Source organism: Heterodontus francisci, chromosome 7 (genome assembly GCF_036365525.1).
Source record: "Heterodontus francisci isolate sHetFra1 chromosome 7, sHetFra1.hap1, whole genome shotgun sequence".
NCBI lineage: Eukaryota > Metazoa > Chordata > Chondrichthyes > Heterodontiformes > Heterodontidae > Heterodontus > Heterodontus francisci.
Window position 1 is genome coordinate 120415538 of NC_090377.1, and position 16699 is coordinate 120432236.

The window sequence follows — 16699 nt, forward strand, 5'->3', positions numbered from 1 at the left end:
ATGGACTTCATCCTAGGGTGTTAAAAGAAGTGGCTAGTGAGATAGTTGATGCGTTAGTTTTAATTTTCCAAAATTCCCTAGATTCGGGGAAGGTCCCATTAGATTGGAAAATAATGAAAGTAACTCCTTTATTCAAAAAAGGAGCGAGACAGAAAGCAGGAAACTACAGGCCTGTTAGCTTAACATCTGTCTTAGGGAAAATGTTCGAAGCTTTTATTAAAGACTTTATAGCAGAGCATTTAGAAAAATTCAAGGTGATCAGGCAGAGTCAACATGGTTTTGTGAAAGGGAAATCATGTTTAACCAATTTATTGGAGTTCTTTGAGGGAGTTTCTTGTGCTTTGTATAATGGGGAACCAGTGCTTAGATTTCCAGAAGACATTTGATAAAGTGTCACATCAAAGGTTATTGCAGCAAATAAAAGCTCATGGTGTCGGGGGTAACATGTTGGCGTGGATAGAAGATTGGCTAGCTAACAGGAAACAGAGAGTAGGCATAAATAGGTCATTTTATAGTTGGCAAGATATAACGAGTGATGTGCCACAGGGATCTGTGCTGGGGCCTCAACTTTTTACAATTTATATAAATGACTTAGATGAAGGGACTGAAGGTATGGTTGCTAAATTTGCTGATGACACAAAGATAGGTAGGAAAGTAACTTGTGAAGAGGACATAAGGGGGCTACAAAGTGATATAGATAGGTTAAGTGAGTGGGCAAAGATCTGGCAAATGGAGTATAATGTGGGAAAGTGTGAAATTGTCCACTTTGGCAGGAAGAATAAAAAAGAAACATGTTATCCAAATGGTGAGAGAGTGCAGGGCTCTGATATACAGAAGGATCTGGGTGTCCTAGTGCATGAATCGCAAAAGGTTAGTATGCAGGTACAGCGCATAATTAGGAAAGCTAATAGAATGTTAGCATTTATCATGAGGGGAATTGAATACAAAAGTAGGGAGGTTATGCTTTAGCTATACAGGGCATTGGTGAGACCACATCTGGAGTACTGTGTATGGTACTGGTCTCCTTATTTAAGTAAGGATGTAAATGCGTTGGAGGCAGTACAAAGAAGGTTTACTAGCCTATTACCTGGAATGGACGGGCTGTCTTACGAGGAAAGATTGGACAGGCTGGGCATTTATTAGCTGGAATTTAGAAGAATAAGAGGCAACTTGATTGAAACATTTAAGATCCTGAGGGGTCTTGACAGGGTGGATGTGGAAAGGATGTTTCCTCTTGTGGAAGAATCTAGTACTAGGGGTCACTGTTTAAAAATAAGGGGTTGCCCATTTAAGACAGAGATGAGGAGAAATTTTTTTCTCTCAGAGGGTCGTGATTCTTTGGAATTCTGTTCCTCAAAAGGCAGTGGAAGCTAGATTTTTAGAATCTATCTACCTCTGCCTTAAAAATATTCATTCAGGGGGTGAAAGGTTATCGAGGGTAGGTGGTATTGTGGACTAATCAGTTCAGCCATGAACTTATTGAATGACGGAGCAGGCTCGAAGGGCCGAATGGCCTACTCCTGCTCCTAATTTGTATGCTCGTAATCGGGAATGCTCAAGAGGCCAGAATTGGCAGAGTGCCAAGATCTAGGGGCATTGTAAGACTAGAGGAGATTAGAGAAAGGGAGAGGGATAAGGCCATGGAGTGATTCAAAAACAAGGATAGAAAACTTAAAATAGAAGCATTGCTTGACAGGGAGTAAATCAGGGCGCACAGGGAGATGGGCGAGCATGACACGAACAGCAGAGTTTTGAATGACCTGAAGTTTGCAGAGGGCAGAATGTGGGAAATCGTCCAAGAGTACGTTGGAATAATCAAGTCTAGAGATAACAACGGCATAGATGAGGGTTTCCACAGGAAAAAAGCTGAGGCAAGGTCAAAGCTGGGGGCAGTGAAAATAGATGATTTTAGTAATGGTGCAGATGTGCGTCAGGAAGCTTATTTTGAGGTCAGATATGACACTGAGGTTACGAACAGTCTCGCTCAGCCTCAGACAGTTGTCAGGGAGAAGGATGGAGTTGGTGACGAGGGAATGGAGTTTGTGACTGTGACCAAAGGCAATAGCTTCTCTCTTCCCAATTAGCTGGTTCACCAATCCTTTCTGCTGTGGTAAACAACAGGCTTTCTAGCTGAATTGTTTTTCTCATTGTGTATTTTGTGTTCTTTCATTCTTTTATCTGATATAATAGATTAATTTGCAATGTTTTCTCATTATACTTGTGAGTATATTTATTTGAAGTCAAGCTGTAATGTGTCTTAAACCTCTTGTGTGGCAGATGCCAAATAGTTTAGCGGATGTGAACATGTTGGTGGCTGTACAGTTGCTAATTGAACAAGCAAATGTAGAGAAGAATACACAGCTACTACATCAGATGTACCAGCACCTGCTGTTTGATTTTCGAATCTGGAGCCGTGGGGATTTCCCATTCCGAATAGGCAAGTACATTTTCTCAGACATTATAATGGATATAATCCAGGTTAGATGCAATTCAGAGAAAGAGAGAAGTACTCTCATTTATAAAGCACCTTTCACTACCTGAGGACATCTCAAGGTGCTTTATAGCCAATGAAATACTTGTGAACTGTAGGCGCTATTGTAATGTAGGAAATGCAGCAGACAATGTGTGCACAGGAAGCTCCCACAAACAGCAATGAAATAATGACCAGATAATCTGTTTCTTAATGTTTTTGGTTGAAGGATAAAGATTGATCAGGACACCAGGGAAAACTCGCTTCCTTTTCTTCACAATAGTACATGGGATCTTTGGCATCCCACTGCAATGGTAGGCGGGGCCTCGATTTAACAATACTCTCCCAGTACTGCATCAGAGTGTAAGCTGGGAATTTGTGCTCAAGTCCCTGGAGTGGGACTTACATCCACAATCTTCAGACTCAAAGTTGAGAGTGCTACCACTGGCATTTCTCACACCCCTTACCGTTCCAATGCAGAAAAGTGCTCCGTAATTTTATTGATGTAATCTACCAATTTTCAACTGTTTGGTCGATCCAAATATGAATGAAATACATGGAGGTATTTTTAATATAGGACTATCACATTAACAATGCTATAAATTTTAGTTTGACTGTACCCCTGGGTTCCAAAGCCAAGATTGAGTTTTGGGTGGTGATGGATTCTACACTGGTTTAGCATGCTGCCCTTCAACCATTGCTCAAAATGCAGCCAAAACTGATGGAATAACACATGTCTGTCCAGCAACCATAAGGATCCTATGTGAAGTTAGTGAAAGTATCTCTGCAGCACAAAAACACACCATCATTTGGCCCTAATTTGGTCCTGAGAGATACCAAGGTTGGCTGGTGTAGAAACATAGAAAATAGGAGCAGGGGTAGGCCTTTCGCCCCATACCCTTTGATTCCTTTAGACCCAAGAGCTGTACCTAACTCCTTCTTGAAAACATACAATGTTTTGGCCTCAACTGCTTTCTGTGATAGCAAATTCCACAGGCTCACCACTCTCTGGGTGAAGAAATTTCTCCTCATCTCAGTCCTGAAAGGTTTACCCCATATCCTTAGACTATGACCCCTGGTTCTGGACTCCCCCACCATCGGGAACATCCTTCCTGCATCTACCCTGTCAAGTCCTGTTAGAATTTTATAGGTTTCTATGAGATCCCCCCTCATTCTTCTGAACTCCAGCGAATATAATCCGAACCGACTCAATCTCTCCTTATATGTCAGTCCCACCATCCCAGGAATCAGTCTGGTAAACCTTTGCTGCACTCCCTCTATAGCAAGAACATCCTTCCTCAGATAAGGAGACCAAAACTGCACACAATATTCCAGGTGTGGCTTCACCAAGGCCCTGTATAATTGCAGCAAGAAATCCCTGCTTCTGTACTCGAATCCTCTCGCTATGAAGGCCAACGTACCATTTGCCTTTTTTACCACCTGTTGGACCTGCATGCTTACCTTCAGTGACTGGTGTATGAGAACACCCAGGTCTCGCTGCATATTCCCCTCTCTCAGTTTATAGTCATTCAGATAATCTGTCTTCTTGTTTTTGCTACCAAAGTGGATAACCTCACATTTATTCACATTATACTGCATCTGCCATGCATTTAGCCCACTCACTCAACTTGTCCAAATCACCCTGAAGCCTCTCTGCATCCTCCTCACAACACACCCTCCCACCCATTTTTGTGTCATCTGCAAATTTGGAGATATTACATTTACTTCCATTTAGAAAATGGAAAAATTAACCTTGGCATAGTAGGAGAAATTTCCTGAGGTTGGAATTAGGGTACTTTTATTAGGAATAAGATAGAAGTAACTTTAGTCCTTAGCTGGCTACATAATATTTCATAGAATTACATAGAAGGAGGCTTTTTGGTCTGTTCCAGCTCTCTGACAGAGCTGTCTAATTAGTCCCAGTCCCCTGTTCCTTCCCCATAGCCCTGAACTTTCTTTTAAGTCTTTATCCAATTCCCTTTTGAAAGTTACTCTTGAATTTGCTTCCACCATCTTTTCTAGTTAAAAAAAAACTCCCCGTCTTCCCTCTGGATCTTTTGCCAATTATCTTAATACTTGATACTGAATTTAGGCCACAAAATTGGAAAAGGTTTTGTTCCTCAGCATTGATGGCCCTCCTGTTGAGCACAAAAACAATTACCATAATGTCTATTGTAAAGCTGGAAAATAGCATAGGACCTGTCTTCAAATCTGAAGGTGTAAAAGCTTATTTTTAGAAGGTGTGAAAGTAATAAAACTTCACCGTAGTCATTTTACTGTGGACTTGTAATGGCTGCTCCAACCCTCATACTGTAAAGCCCATATTTGTGCTGTTGTCTAAGTAAATGACTGAGAGATGGGTTACACAAATCCGGGTCTTTGGGGGACTCTTTAAATAACTCAACTTGAACTTTGTAATGTATCGTAAACTTCTTGATTGTTTTAACCATCCTGCAGTTATCTTCTATTAGCTTTTGTCAGAAAAGCCTAACCAATGTTCTATTTCAGGTCATATTCAGTACTTATCCACAATTATCAAGGATAATCGGAAGCTGTTTAGGAAGAAGTACGGGGTGCAGTTTTTGCTTGATGTGATCCGGATGTGTTACAGGTGTAGTGTTCTCTCTTTACAGTTCTATTTATAATTGTCATTTGGCATGTATTATGATTTATTTTTTAAAAAGAGGTAATGTAGTTCATAATTGCTAAGTGGCAACTCGATACCCTCAATCTAATGTGCAAACACCTGACTGCTTCCTGTTCTTTTGTCTTCTGATAGCTCAAATAAAGACAGTGAGTTGTCCGTAGATGACGTGAAGACAATCCGGGCTTCGCTGTATGGGTTAATTAAGTACTTCATCAGTAAAGGGGTCACGCAGGAAGAAGTCCAGAGCATCATGGGATACATTGCTGCTATCAATGATGAACAACAGGTGAAAATGGGATTTTGTTTCTTCCAAAAGACTTCTACCTCAATTGTGGTCTCCCCTCTTTTCTTGCCCTGAAAATTAAAATTAATGACTGAAAGGCCTGTTGTATTGGCTGTGTGGGTGTCTATGGTAGAAGTCTGTAAATAATTTTTGCAGCACAGAAGGAGGCCATTTGACCCATCGTGCATGTGCCACTCTTTGAAACAGCTATTCAGTTAGTCCACTCCCCTGCCCCGTATTCATAGAGCTGCAACTTTCTCCCCTTCAAGTGTTTATCCAAATCCCTTTTGAAAGTTTCTATTGAATCTGCTTCCACCACCCTTTCAGGCAGTGCATTCCAGATCATAACTTGCTGCGTAAATAATCATTTCTCTTCAGCTCACCTCTGGCTCTTTTGCTAATTAAATCTGTGTCCATTGATTATGGACCCTTTTGCCAGCGGAAGCAGTTTCTCCTTATTTACTCTATCAAAATCCTGAATGATTTTTGAATGCTCCTTAACCTTCTCTCAGGAGAACAATCCCAGTTTCTTCAGTCTTTCCACATAACTGAAGTCCCTCATCCCTGGTACCATTCTGGTAAATCTCCCCTACACCCTCTCCAAGGCCTTAACATTCTTCCTAAGGTGTGGTGCCCAGAATTGGACACAGTTCTCCAGCTGAGGCCTAATGGGTGATTTATCAAGTTTTAGCATAACTTCCTTGTTTTTATATTCTATAGCTGTATGTATAAAGCTCAGGATCTTGTAAGCTTTTCTGAACCACTGTATGAACTTGTTCTGCCACCTTCAAAGATTTGGGTATGCAATCCTCAAAGTGTCTCTGTTCTTGCACCCCCTTCAAAATGGGGCCATTTTTCTATACTGCATCTCCTCAAAATGCATCACTTCACATTTTTGTAAAGTTGTGATGTTAGTTGTAAGATTGCAAGTTGGTCAGCATTGATATTTTGACTTTGTATTATGTGCAGTCTAGTTTCCTAACTGGAACATTGCTTTGTAAATTAATAAATAATAGCAGAGGTGCACAGCTGTAATGCAGACTAGTAGAATGGAGCATGGTCTGTAACTTGGATATAACTTTATAGATAACACAGAAAAAATAAGCAACAGTTAGGAATGGAGTATGAAGCAGTAATGAGCCTGAGGATGCTCACAAGGCATGGAGTGAAGTATGAATGGTTTCGTCATCCAAATCCACCAGCCTATTGGACTGTCTATCTTCTGTCTTAGAGCCAAGAATGCAGTATACCTTAGCATCATTTGATGGAAAGGCCTTATATTTTACACTGTATCTCAGTGGAATGGATTTTATGGACAAGATTTTAACTTGCTCAAACTGATTCGCTTGCACAGTTAAAATGGAGCCCATTGTCTCAGCCTTGGCTCATTGGTAGCCTCTGAATCAGAAGGTTGTTGGTTCAAGCCTCAAGGCGCGCACACAGTCTAGTCTGATATTCTAGTCCTGAGGGAATGCCACACTGTCAGAGGTGTCGTCTTTTAGATGAGGTTAAGCTGTTGCCTTCTGTCCCTCACGTGAACTTAAACGATGCCATGGTGCTATTTCGATGAAGAGCAGAAGAATAGTCCTGTTGCCCTGGCCAATATTTATCCCTCAAACAATACTTAAAACAAATGGTCTATTTAATTATCACTTTTCTGTTTGTGTGATCTTGCTGTGTGGAAATTGGCTGCTGCATTTCCTACATTCCAACAGTAAATACTTGGCTTGTAAAGCACTTTGGGATATCCTGAAGTCATGAAAAGTGTTATATAAATGTAAATCTTCCTTTGAAGTGAACAAAAGTTTAACACCCGTGTATACAGTAATATTCATACTAACATTAAAGTGTAAAATAACCAATGCAAATGTCATTCACCGATCAGATTTGGTACTGGAATGCAGTGAAGAAACTTGAAAATGTGAAGAACATTTTGTGTGTTCGAACAATGATATGACCACTCAATGCTGTTACTTGTGGAATTAGATTACGGCTCCGAGTCTGATTCCTGATTTCTTTTTTGTGTGTGTGTATTTTAGCTCTCTGGGATCCTGGAGATTCTGCTGAATCTTCTTCAGACAAGTTCAGCTCGGGACCAGCTATACCTGTTGCTGTTTGAACCTGGGCATGCCGACATTCTTTATGCACTGTTGCTGACCAACAAGTATTCTGACACGCTGCGAGAGCTCGTTTTCAAGGTACTGGGTGTGCCGTACATAGCCCAATGCACCCTTAACAAAACCAAAGAGAATTGGTCCTTACTGATGGACACCTTGTGTGATTCAAGATTTGTTGATCATTTTTTGCAACAGAAAGGATTTGGAAAAGGCATATGTTTAAATGTTGGGATTTTTAAGATGTCGTATATTCACAACAGTTTTCCAAAAAAAAGGAATCACTGAGATGAATGCTTATGAGCTGCTCATTGAAGCTATTCCAGCAGAGATTCAGAAATAATTACCAGTTTGCTAACCTGTCTCTGTAATCAATAAACACTTCATTCCATTGTATTGGGAAAACCCTGGTGATGGGCACTCAGCAGGAGTTGTTTGGTATAGGTCCTCCGAGCTGGTTGCGAACGGAGAGGTAAAACAGATGGGCTGTTTTGTAAAAATGGAAAGCTACTGGGTTAGATTTTTCCCAGACTCAGAAGGTGTATGTGCAAGTGTGATAGTTGGAGGTTATTTGATTAAAGCCAAGCAAGTTGTCAACTAACTCCTGGTACTGAAGGCAAATTATTGACTTAAATAGGACATTGGTTTGGTGGTAGAAGATAGAAAGTCAGGATAATGGATAGTTGATTTGGAAGGAAGTGACTGGTGGTGTCCCAAAAGAATCTCTGCTGGACTCAACTATTTGGTTTATTTATTCATGACTTGGATAACACAATAGTGGGCTAGATATCTAAGTCTGCCAGTCACACAAAGATTAGTGGCACAGTATGTAGTGTAGACAGGAGTATAAAATTGCAGAGAAGTTGATACATTAGGTGAGTTGGTGAAACTGTTCAACACAGGGAAGTGTGAGAGCATCCATTTTGGATTTTTAAAAAAGGATAGATCCGAATATTCTTTAAATGGTGAAAAACTAAAAACAGTGGTGGTCCAAAGAGATTTTAGACGTCCATGTACAGAGATTAGGAAAATGTAGTCAGGTACAAAAATAATTTTTAAAAACTAATTGACTAGAGGGCTAGACTATACAGCAAAGGAGGTTTTGCTACAGCTGTACTATGCTCTGGTTTGACCAGATCTGGAGCACTGTGTACTGTTCTGGGCACCATACCTTAGAAAAGATATAATGGCCTTGGAAGGAGAGATTGACCAAAATGTTACCAGGGCTCCAAGGGTTAAATAATGAGAGATTACTTAAGATAGGTTTGTATTCCTTGGACTAGAGGTTAAGGGGTGATTGATATTTTTAGAATTTTGAGAAGAATTGATAGGGTACATAGACCGAAACTACTTCCATTGGTGGGGGTGGTGATGGTGGGTAGTCTATAACAAGGGACCATGATGCTAAAATCAAGATCCAGGTCATTCAGGAGCAAAGTTAGGAAACACTTCTCTTCTTGCAATGGTTGTTAGAAGTGTGGAACACTCTCCCACAAAAAACAGTTGATGCCAGCTCAATTAATGATAAATCTAAGATCAATTAGATTTTTGTTAGCCTAGGGTATAAGAGGATAATGGGCCCAAGGCAGGTGGATCGAATTATGATACATATCAGTCATGATCTCATTGAATAAATCGAGGGGTTAAATAGTCTACTCCTGTTCCTATGTTCCTATGACCCGGGAAGTGCAGTATTTTCATTATTTTGTTTCATTACATAAAGACAAGTTGTACTGATTGGATTAAGTAAGTCCAATCATAATCATTGCCCTGGCGTGTGTGCAATAAAGCAGCTTAACAATTCATATCTGGCTACATTTTACCAAGTGCCTCTCTGTCTTCAAAAAGATTAGAAGGGCGCAGGTGGAGATATGTGTAAAAGACACAACACTCAGTTCATAATCCTGGGTTACTCTATTGTATAGATTCATATTGGACAGCAAGGCCACACCGCTAAATGTAAGACACTCCATCCACTTACCGGTTGATCAGCACCATTGTACCAGAGAATATCTAAGGTGACAGCCTTACATTTAGTTGTCGGTTGTGGGTTCAAGTCCCGCTCCATAGACTTGAGTGCAAAATCTAAGCCGACGCTCTACTGCAGCACTGAAGAAACTCTGCACTGTCAGATAGTGCCGTCTTTTGGATGAGACATTAAACGAGGCCCAGTCTGTCCTCAGGTGGACGTAAAAGATCCCATGGCACCATTTAGACGAAGAGCCAGGGGAGTTTTACCTGGGGTCTTGGCCAATATTTATCCCTCAACCAATACCTAAAGACAGATTATCTGGTTATTTAGCTCATTGCTGTTTGTTGGACCTTCCTGTGCAGGAAATTGGCTTCTGTGGTTTTTGCATTATACACTAACTACCCTTCAAAGGTTCTTCATTGTCTGTAAATCGCCTTAGGATGTCCTGAGGTCCTTAAGGGTGCTATATAGATGCAAATCTTGCATTCTTTTCTTTAAGGCTAGACTTGAATTTGTAATAGGAGCATTACAGCACGAAATCTGTGACCTCAGTACAGGTTCTGCAAGTCTTTGTTACAGCTGCTGGGGGAAGTAATCAGATTTATGAGGTAATTGTCTGCCCTCCATTGTCACGTCACCGAGTACACAAAAGAGCAGGATGTCTGAATTTTAGTGGAGAAAGCTTTTATTTAAACAAGCAAAAAAACACACTTATTTCTTTCAATCAGGGTGGCTGTTGGTGTGCTGCAATTGGTCTTATGAACATAGGAACAGGAGGAACCCTTCAAGCCCATTCTGCCATTCAATTAGATCATGGCTGATTTGTACCTTAACTCTATTTATCCTCCTTGGTTCTGTAACCCTTAATACTCTTACCTAACAAAATTCTGGCCATGCCAGTTTTGAAATTTTCAATAGATTCCCAGCCTCGAGCGTTTTTGGAGGAGAGTCCCAGATTTCCACTACGCTTCGTGTTGTTACGACCGACCGCTCAAGTCAAAGCCCCCAATCAAAATTTATGATTCTGATTGTGGTGGGAGAAATGCACTGTCAATTCAATCCAGTCTCTCCACAGATCGCCTAACATATCACTTTAAACCTTCTAAATTAAAGAAAACCACAGCCAAATTGTACCATCTGTTAACCCCCGAATGAGGTGAACCAAACCAGGTGTCTTTAAGTCAACAAATTAGCTCTTTATTAGAAAAACCAAATACTTAAACACTACTAAGGTATAACCAACATTTAAAATAGAAAAATTAGTGTCCTTGCAGATTTATGCTCGTGCTGAAGTGGAATCTTCCAATGTGGAGCTGTCCAAGGTTACTTGAAGTCATCTCAGCCGTCTGATGGGGAATAGAAAAATGTCCAACATCCGAAACTTCAACTCCTCTTTTGTTCAGCGACGACCTCAGCCAATCAACAACTCGCAAACACTTCAATGAATCAATTTGGCTTTAGAATTTTGAAGGGTGAAAAAGTGATCAATCTAAAATTCACCTTCCTTCAGTTTAAGTTATCAGAGAACTCTGTTAGGTTCATGCTGGTCCAACTGACTGTGTCTCAAAAGCCAGTTTTTCAGCTAGTTTCAAACAGTCAATCACAACAATGTATATTTAACCTCAGTCTCTGAGTGGCTGTTTCCGGGGCAACCACGATGCACATTTGAAGCTGACCAGTTCTGGCACTCTGTAGGGTTGTGTCCAACGGCAAGCAAAATGCATCTTTTGACTCGCAGTCCCTGGAGCTTGTTGCCTTAAAGCAGTACTGATCTTTTTACAGGAAAAGAAAAAAAAACTACAGGATCATAACGGTGTGAAGAAATGCTTCCTGACATCACCCCTGACCCGCCTGACTCTAATTTTAAGGTTGTTCTGGAATCCGCACCACCTCCCCCACCCCCCCCCAACGAGGAAATAGTTTCTGTCTATCCACCCTATCAAAGTCTCCCTTTCTTTGAACCATAACCAGTCCATTTTTGTTGGTGATCAATATCCAGTGGGCACTCTGCACACTTTGGTGTCTTGAGGATTGAATCGGGCTCTGCCTTTTCTCTTGCATTCAAATAACCTGCTGAGGCTCACTGCCTGGGCTCTTAGATGAAGAATGGCCCCTCGGGGCAGGGTAATCAATGGCTGCCCAGGCCTGTGGAGAATTATCTACACACAAGGGGCTGTCTTGTGCAGAGGAGTACTAAAGGGAAGAAGATGTCAAGGCGAAAGCTGACTACAAAGATCTACCAACTATTTCTGGCCTCGTGCCATTCTCTGGTTAAAGCAGACACACAGTATTTCCAGGAATAATAAAAATTCCCTTTTCGAGTAGAAACCCCTTGTCAGAGCAGTTCAGTTGAAAACTTTCCGTCAAAGGGTTGCAAAGTTTTAAACAAATGGTGCTGATGTTTCGGGTCTGAACACAGATTTACTATATTTATTTTCTATTCCTTGATAGATATTTGAGAGAATGTTAAAGTGCGATAAGGTTTATGAGAGGAGCAAGCAGCGCATCAAACTCAGGGATGTCGGTTATTCAGGACTGATCATGCTGCTGAACGATGTCACGATTACTGTGTCTCTGGTCAAGAACCTCTTGCAGCAAGTCCTACAAGCAGGTAAATGGAGAGTTTTTGCATCAGTAAAGGCTTGAATTGCACAGAAAAGGTAATTGATTACCAATGTGGTACAGCTCGTTGTGGAATCAAAGCCTACGAGTTGTTGGGGACACTAGAAACATTGGATTGAGGTGCTAGACTCAAACTATTGATTGTTCACTGATTCAAACAGCCACCATTAAAATACTGCTTTTGGAAAGAACTCCGAACAGTGCAACAACGAGGTAAATTATGCAAAATCTGGGAAAGACAGCCAGCTTTTGGCGTTCTTATCCCCAGGACGTAATTTAAAGGACATCTTGCTCACTCCTAAAGAGTTAGATGCTGGAACAAACAGCTGTCTGGTACTGTCAATGAGGTGTATACAAATGAAACAATCAGATTACCTGATTACACAGGGAGTCAAAATATTGACTATTTTCCCACATACCACCTCTCATTCCCCAACCAGCAGGTTGGGGAATGCATATCCCCAAGCCTTTGTCAGTGCAACTCTTGAATTAACTGCTTAGAAGGTTTGTAAGAGTTGCCTTGTTCATGGTGCTTCATACGTATACTACCACTATGTGTTCATGGCTTACAGCATTTCCACAAACACGATCAACTTTGCAGGCCATTTTCTCCTCCCTCTTTTGGTTCCTTGTCAGCTCTGACTGGGAGGGTGGGCAGCATGTTACATGGGAAGTAAGTGTTCTAAGGGAAGCGTGGCTGGTCGAATCATAGAGTCATAGTCATTTGCGGCACAGAAGGAGGCCATTCGGCCCATTTTCAGAGTTTCTGACAAGAATTGTCCTCTTCTGAAATAAATTGTATGTCCACAGTATCTGTGAATTTCCTCATTGAAGATGCAAAATGAAATGCAATGCATGTGTTTCTCTCCTGTCCCATTTGTTTCAGACTCTGTGGTGAATTATAAAGATCTTATGGCTGTGGTGCACCTAGTGCATAAAGCAGGAATCAACGTGAGGCTTGCTGTTTGCCGAAAGGTTAGTCCTCCCGTTTATGATTCACAATTCCTTTGAAGTTAATGGAAGAAACTAGCTGCATCCTAGAAGGGCGAAAAAAGTGACAGGATGCATTCCTTTTCAAACAGTTGCAGGAGCGTCAGTCTTGATTCAGTTGACCTTTTTACGCTCAAACCATTTCCATGATTATTGCATTCCCCATTCTTGAATTATTCATACTATGAATCTGCGTTTGAGACTTAGCACAGTGCGTTAGCAAACTGTGTGCTGTGACAATTGAACTACATGTTATTTGGGCAGACAATGAGAGGCCAGGTGAATGACTTAGTGTATGTATATGTATGGGAGAACCCAGAGTGAACCAGGTGTAATGAGTAAGATTAATTGGAAACTTGAGTTAGAAACTAAACGCAGGCTCCTTCAATGTACCGAAGAAAGAGAGCTTGATAGATTTGCCTTTTTACAAGTGATTATGAAGGATATGGGGGAAAAAAATAGAAGCCAGGTAACTTTTTACCTACAAAGACCTTAGAGGGAGAAAAGGACGATGCAGAGGTGCGAGACCTGCCCACTGGACTAAAAGCAGGAAGAAAAAGAAGAAAATTATGTCTGGGGTGAAATGCGTTGGGCTCTTTGGGCTGAAAGACTTTCTCTGTTGCTGCTTTAGAAGTGCTATTTCCAACGATGGCTGCTGTGACCTCAGGACAAAAATGGAGTTAGAGAGAAGACGAGAATTTTTGTTCTGTTCTGCTAGCTGCCTGGGGAAGGTTTGAAGATTTTAGTTTTGTGTGTGTGTAATTTTATTTAAAAAGAAACACCAAGTGCATGGGTCAAGGACAGGTGCAGGGTTGTAGAGTGAATTCGCCAATCTTTTTTTAGCCTGACTGAGACCCTAGCTGGGATTTTGAATATCGTGCTAGCTTGGGTTTGGGAGTCCTGCCCTGAACAGATGGGGAGAGCCCACAGATCACTACCCCCTTGGAGCTGACATGCTAAAGGGCAACTACCACTGAAACTTAAGGTCAGAAAAGTCCTTGCATTGCTGTTCCTATTTTGGATATAATTGATTACTTTGGTTAACTGTAGTTATAAGTACCATACATACCTTGATAAGTAGTAAGAAAAATAACAAAAATTCCAGAAGACCAATAAACTGTATTTCCAAAAATATCTGTTTTTATCGTGATGTATAAGTGATCTTTCTTTCTGCGCTAATTGTTTTAGATTTATCGGCATTTGCAGTCCCAGCAGGATGCAGCCCAGCAGATAGCGAAGCAGACCAGTTGGCAAGAAACGTTTGTGAGGTTATTTTTGAAGGAGCATGCAGAGAACAAGGATAGTGCTAGCATGGACGGTTTGAACAACAACAGTTTGGATTTTGGTAAACAAACCGATCTCCGGCTTGAGTTGAGACCTGGAGCAGAGCGATTAAGAAGTACTAATGCAGAGTCACATACTCAGGATGATAAGCTATCAGATGGCAATACAGTGGACAACGTGTCCTTGAATAAATTATTTGATAACAGAAGTTTTGATGGATTGGTTGAAAGATTCACTGACTCAAGTCACTCTTCTGAGATGTTTTTAGATGACAGGGCCTCAAACGATAGTGTCCTCACAGAATGCTTGGTGGAAAATCAGGCCCAGTCAGAGGACTGGCCTCCAAAGGGAAGAAGTCTAACATTGGACTTGTCGAGCATGGCCTCTTATGAAATGGGTGACATTGAAAGCCAAACACCAGGTAGCATTGCCAGCACTCCATCTCCATTGGAGGTACCCAAACACTTCCCTGGTGCACAGTTTGATAAGGAGCCGAGTGCCACAGATGAGTCAAGTTACATGGACGATGCCTCAATCTATGAAGTCTCTGGAAGTGGAGAGGTAATTTGTTAAATGATATTTGTGTTGTTTTGGTAGGTTTTTTTTAAAATATCGATATAATTAATATTAACAGGGCAAAATGGAACAGGAACCAGAAAAGAGCAAAACTACTTCAACCTGCAAAAATCAGACTTTTATGAAATGAGACCAGTGGTGCCTATGCATCAGGGTGTTGGTCTCTGTTTGGAGACTTGACTTTTGTTTCAACTGGTTTTTGTACATGACAGCTTCTCCCTGAGGGGCATTATACCAAATGTGGTTAGGCCACCACTGCTTAAAGCACCAGGTATAATCCTGACAGACATCTGCTTCAATTGCAATTGCTCCCAAGTATACCCTGTTATCCCACTTATTATATTAAGAAAATTTGTTTAATTGGAGTTGCAATTATTATGAGGTTGGGCTTGTGAAATAGTTTATGCAAATACAACACTAAGTTCATTTTCATACTGCTAGATTCTGACTCTATAGCGGGGGTCCTTAATCAATATGTTAAAGATTTTGGGGTGTGGCCTCAAGCATTGTACCACTTAGTGAAGCTAACTTAGTGAAGTGTATTTGCTTATAGATTTGGCTTTCTTTCCCTTAGAACTGTGAGGAAGAGCTGAGTCGGATTCTGATGGACATCCTCCTTTGTATCATGTGGCGTGGCCTGGATGGGTCAGATGATGCTGCCTGGGTGGAACGAGGACAAGTCTTCTCAGCGCTGACAAAGCTAGGAACAGCAAATGAACTACTTTCTCCATCCGACGAAATAAAATTGAAGTACGGTTTGCATACAATGGCATATTTCCTTAATCAAACTGAAGCTCCAAAACTGCCTTACTAATTAAGCACTTTAGAATCTACTCTCTGTTTGTAGTGCAGAAAGTGTATTGGAGGTTGTTTAGAAATCTGATCCGAGAGGAGAGCTGGTTTAGAATATCATTTCAGGATGCCATGAATGCTGTCTAGGGCAAGAGAGAGAAAAGTAAGGGAGGAGATAAAGATTCAAGGACCAGAGAAAGAGACATCTATATCGAGAAGTAGAGAGGGAGCGCTTTATTCTGGGGACATGGGAGTATGTGGAGGAGGAGAGAGGTTTTGAGGACGTGGTGGGGGAAAGAGATGGTATACTTTAGTGTTTTGCCACACTTTTTAGGGTAATGTTTGTTTTAAAAGTGAGCCCTTGATACTAGAGAATGTGTGTGCAATTCATCATTATTAAGAGGATCAAGGGAGACTGGGACACAGTTGAAATTACCTTATGATGAAAATCGTCTTCTCTTTCAGTCTTCTTGAGAAGATATTGGAGTGGGCTGTGACTGACAACAGAGAGGCAACAGCAGGTGCCCTTCCGGTTCATACTGAAAATGCAGTGAGATTACTGCATATTGTTCAGGACTTCCTACAGGCTGAGGGGCTGGTGAATCCTGCATTGTGGACTGACAAGGTACTTAATTATGCCCGTTGCAGTACTTGGCCCTTTACTTCGGTCATCCTCCTCTCATCTTTCAGGTTTCCCTGTCTCGTGCAGAATTGCCCATCTAGTTGGACAAACAGCAACCTACTGCCAAGCCTCTCTTCATGTTCTACAACTGGCTGTGAGCATTACATGAGTTGCTTGATTTGTTCTCTTTCCTCCCTTGGGGGAAATGCCGACAAAGGTGACATTGCGATCACATATGCAGCTCTGTATCCTGTCACTCTGTCGACCAGCATGTTGATATTGCCAGCATGTGGTGCGGCTGCATGATTTTGTCAATGTTTTAAATGG

At 41.3% G+C, this 16699-nt stretch overlaps 1 protein-coding gene across 6 annotated transcripts in view; it reads left to right on the top strand.

The window, feature by feature from the left end:
- The window catches only part of nbeal1 (neurobeachin-like 1), a 282280-nt gene that overhangs the window by 193232 nt on the left and 72349 nt on the right, over positions 1-16699 (top strand). For all 6 annotated transcript variants that reach the window (XM_068036045.1, XM_068036049.1, XM_068036043.1 and 3 more), the window contains 9 exons: positions 2278-2437; positions 4979-5081; positions 5250-5403; positions 7440-7598; positions 11938-12097; positions 12995-13083; positions 14287-14943; positions 15533-15708; positions 16216-16375. In XM_068036045.1, coding sequence (XP_067892146.1) covers positions 2278-2437; positions 4979-5081; positions 5250-5403; positions 7440-7598; positions 11938-12097; positions 12995-13083; positions 14287-14943; positions 15533-15708; positions 16216-16375 — 1818 coding nt within the window. The remainder of the gene's footprint in view (positions 1-2277; positions 2438-4978; positions 5082-5249; positions 5404-7439; positions 7599-11937; positions 12098-12994; positions 13084-14286; positions 14944-15532; positions 15709-16215; positions 16376-16699) is intronic.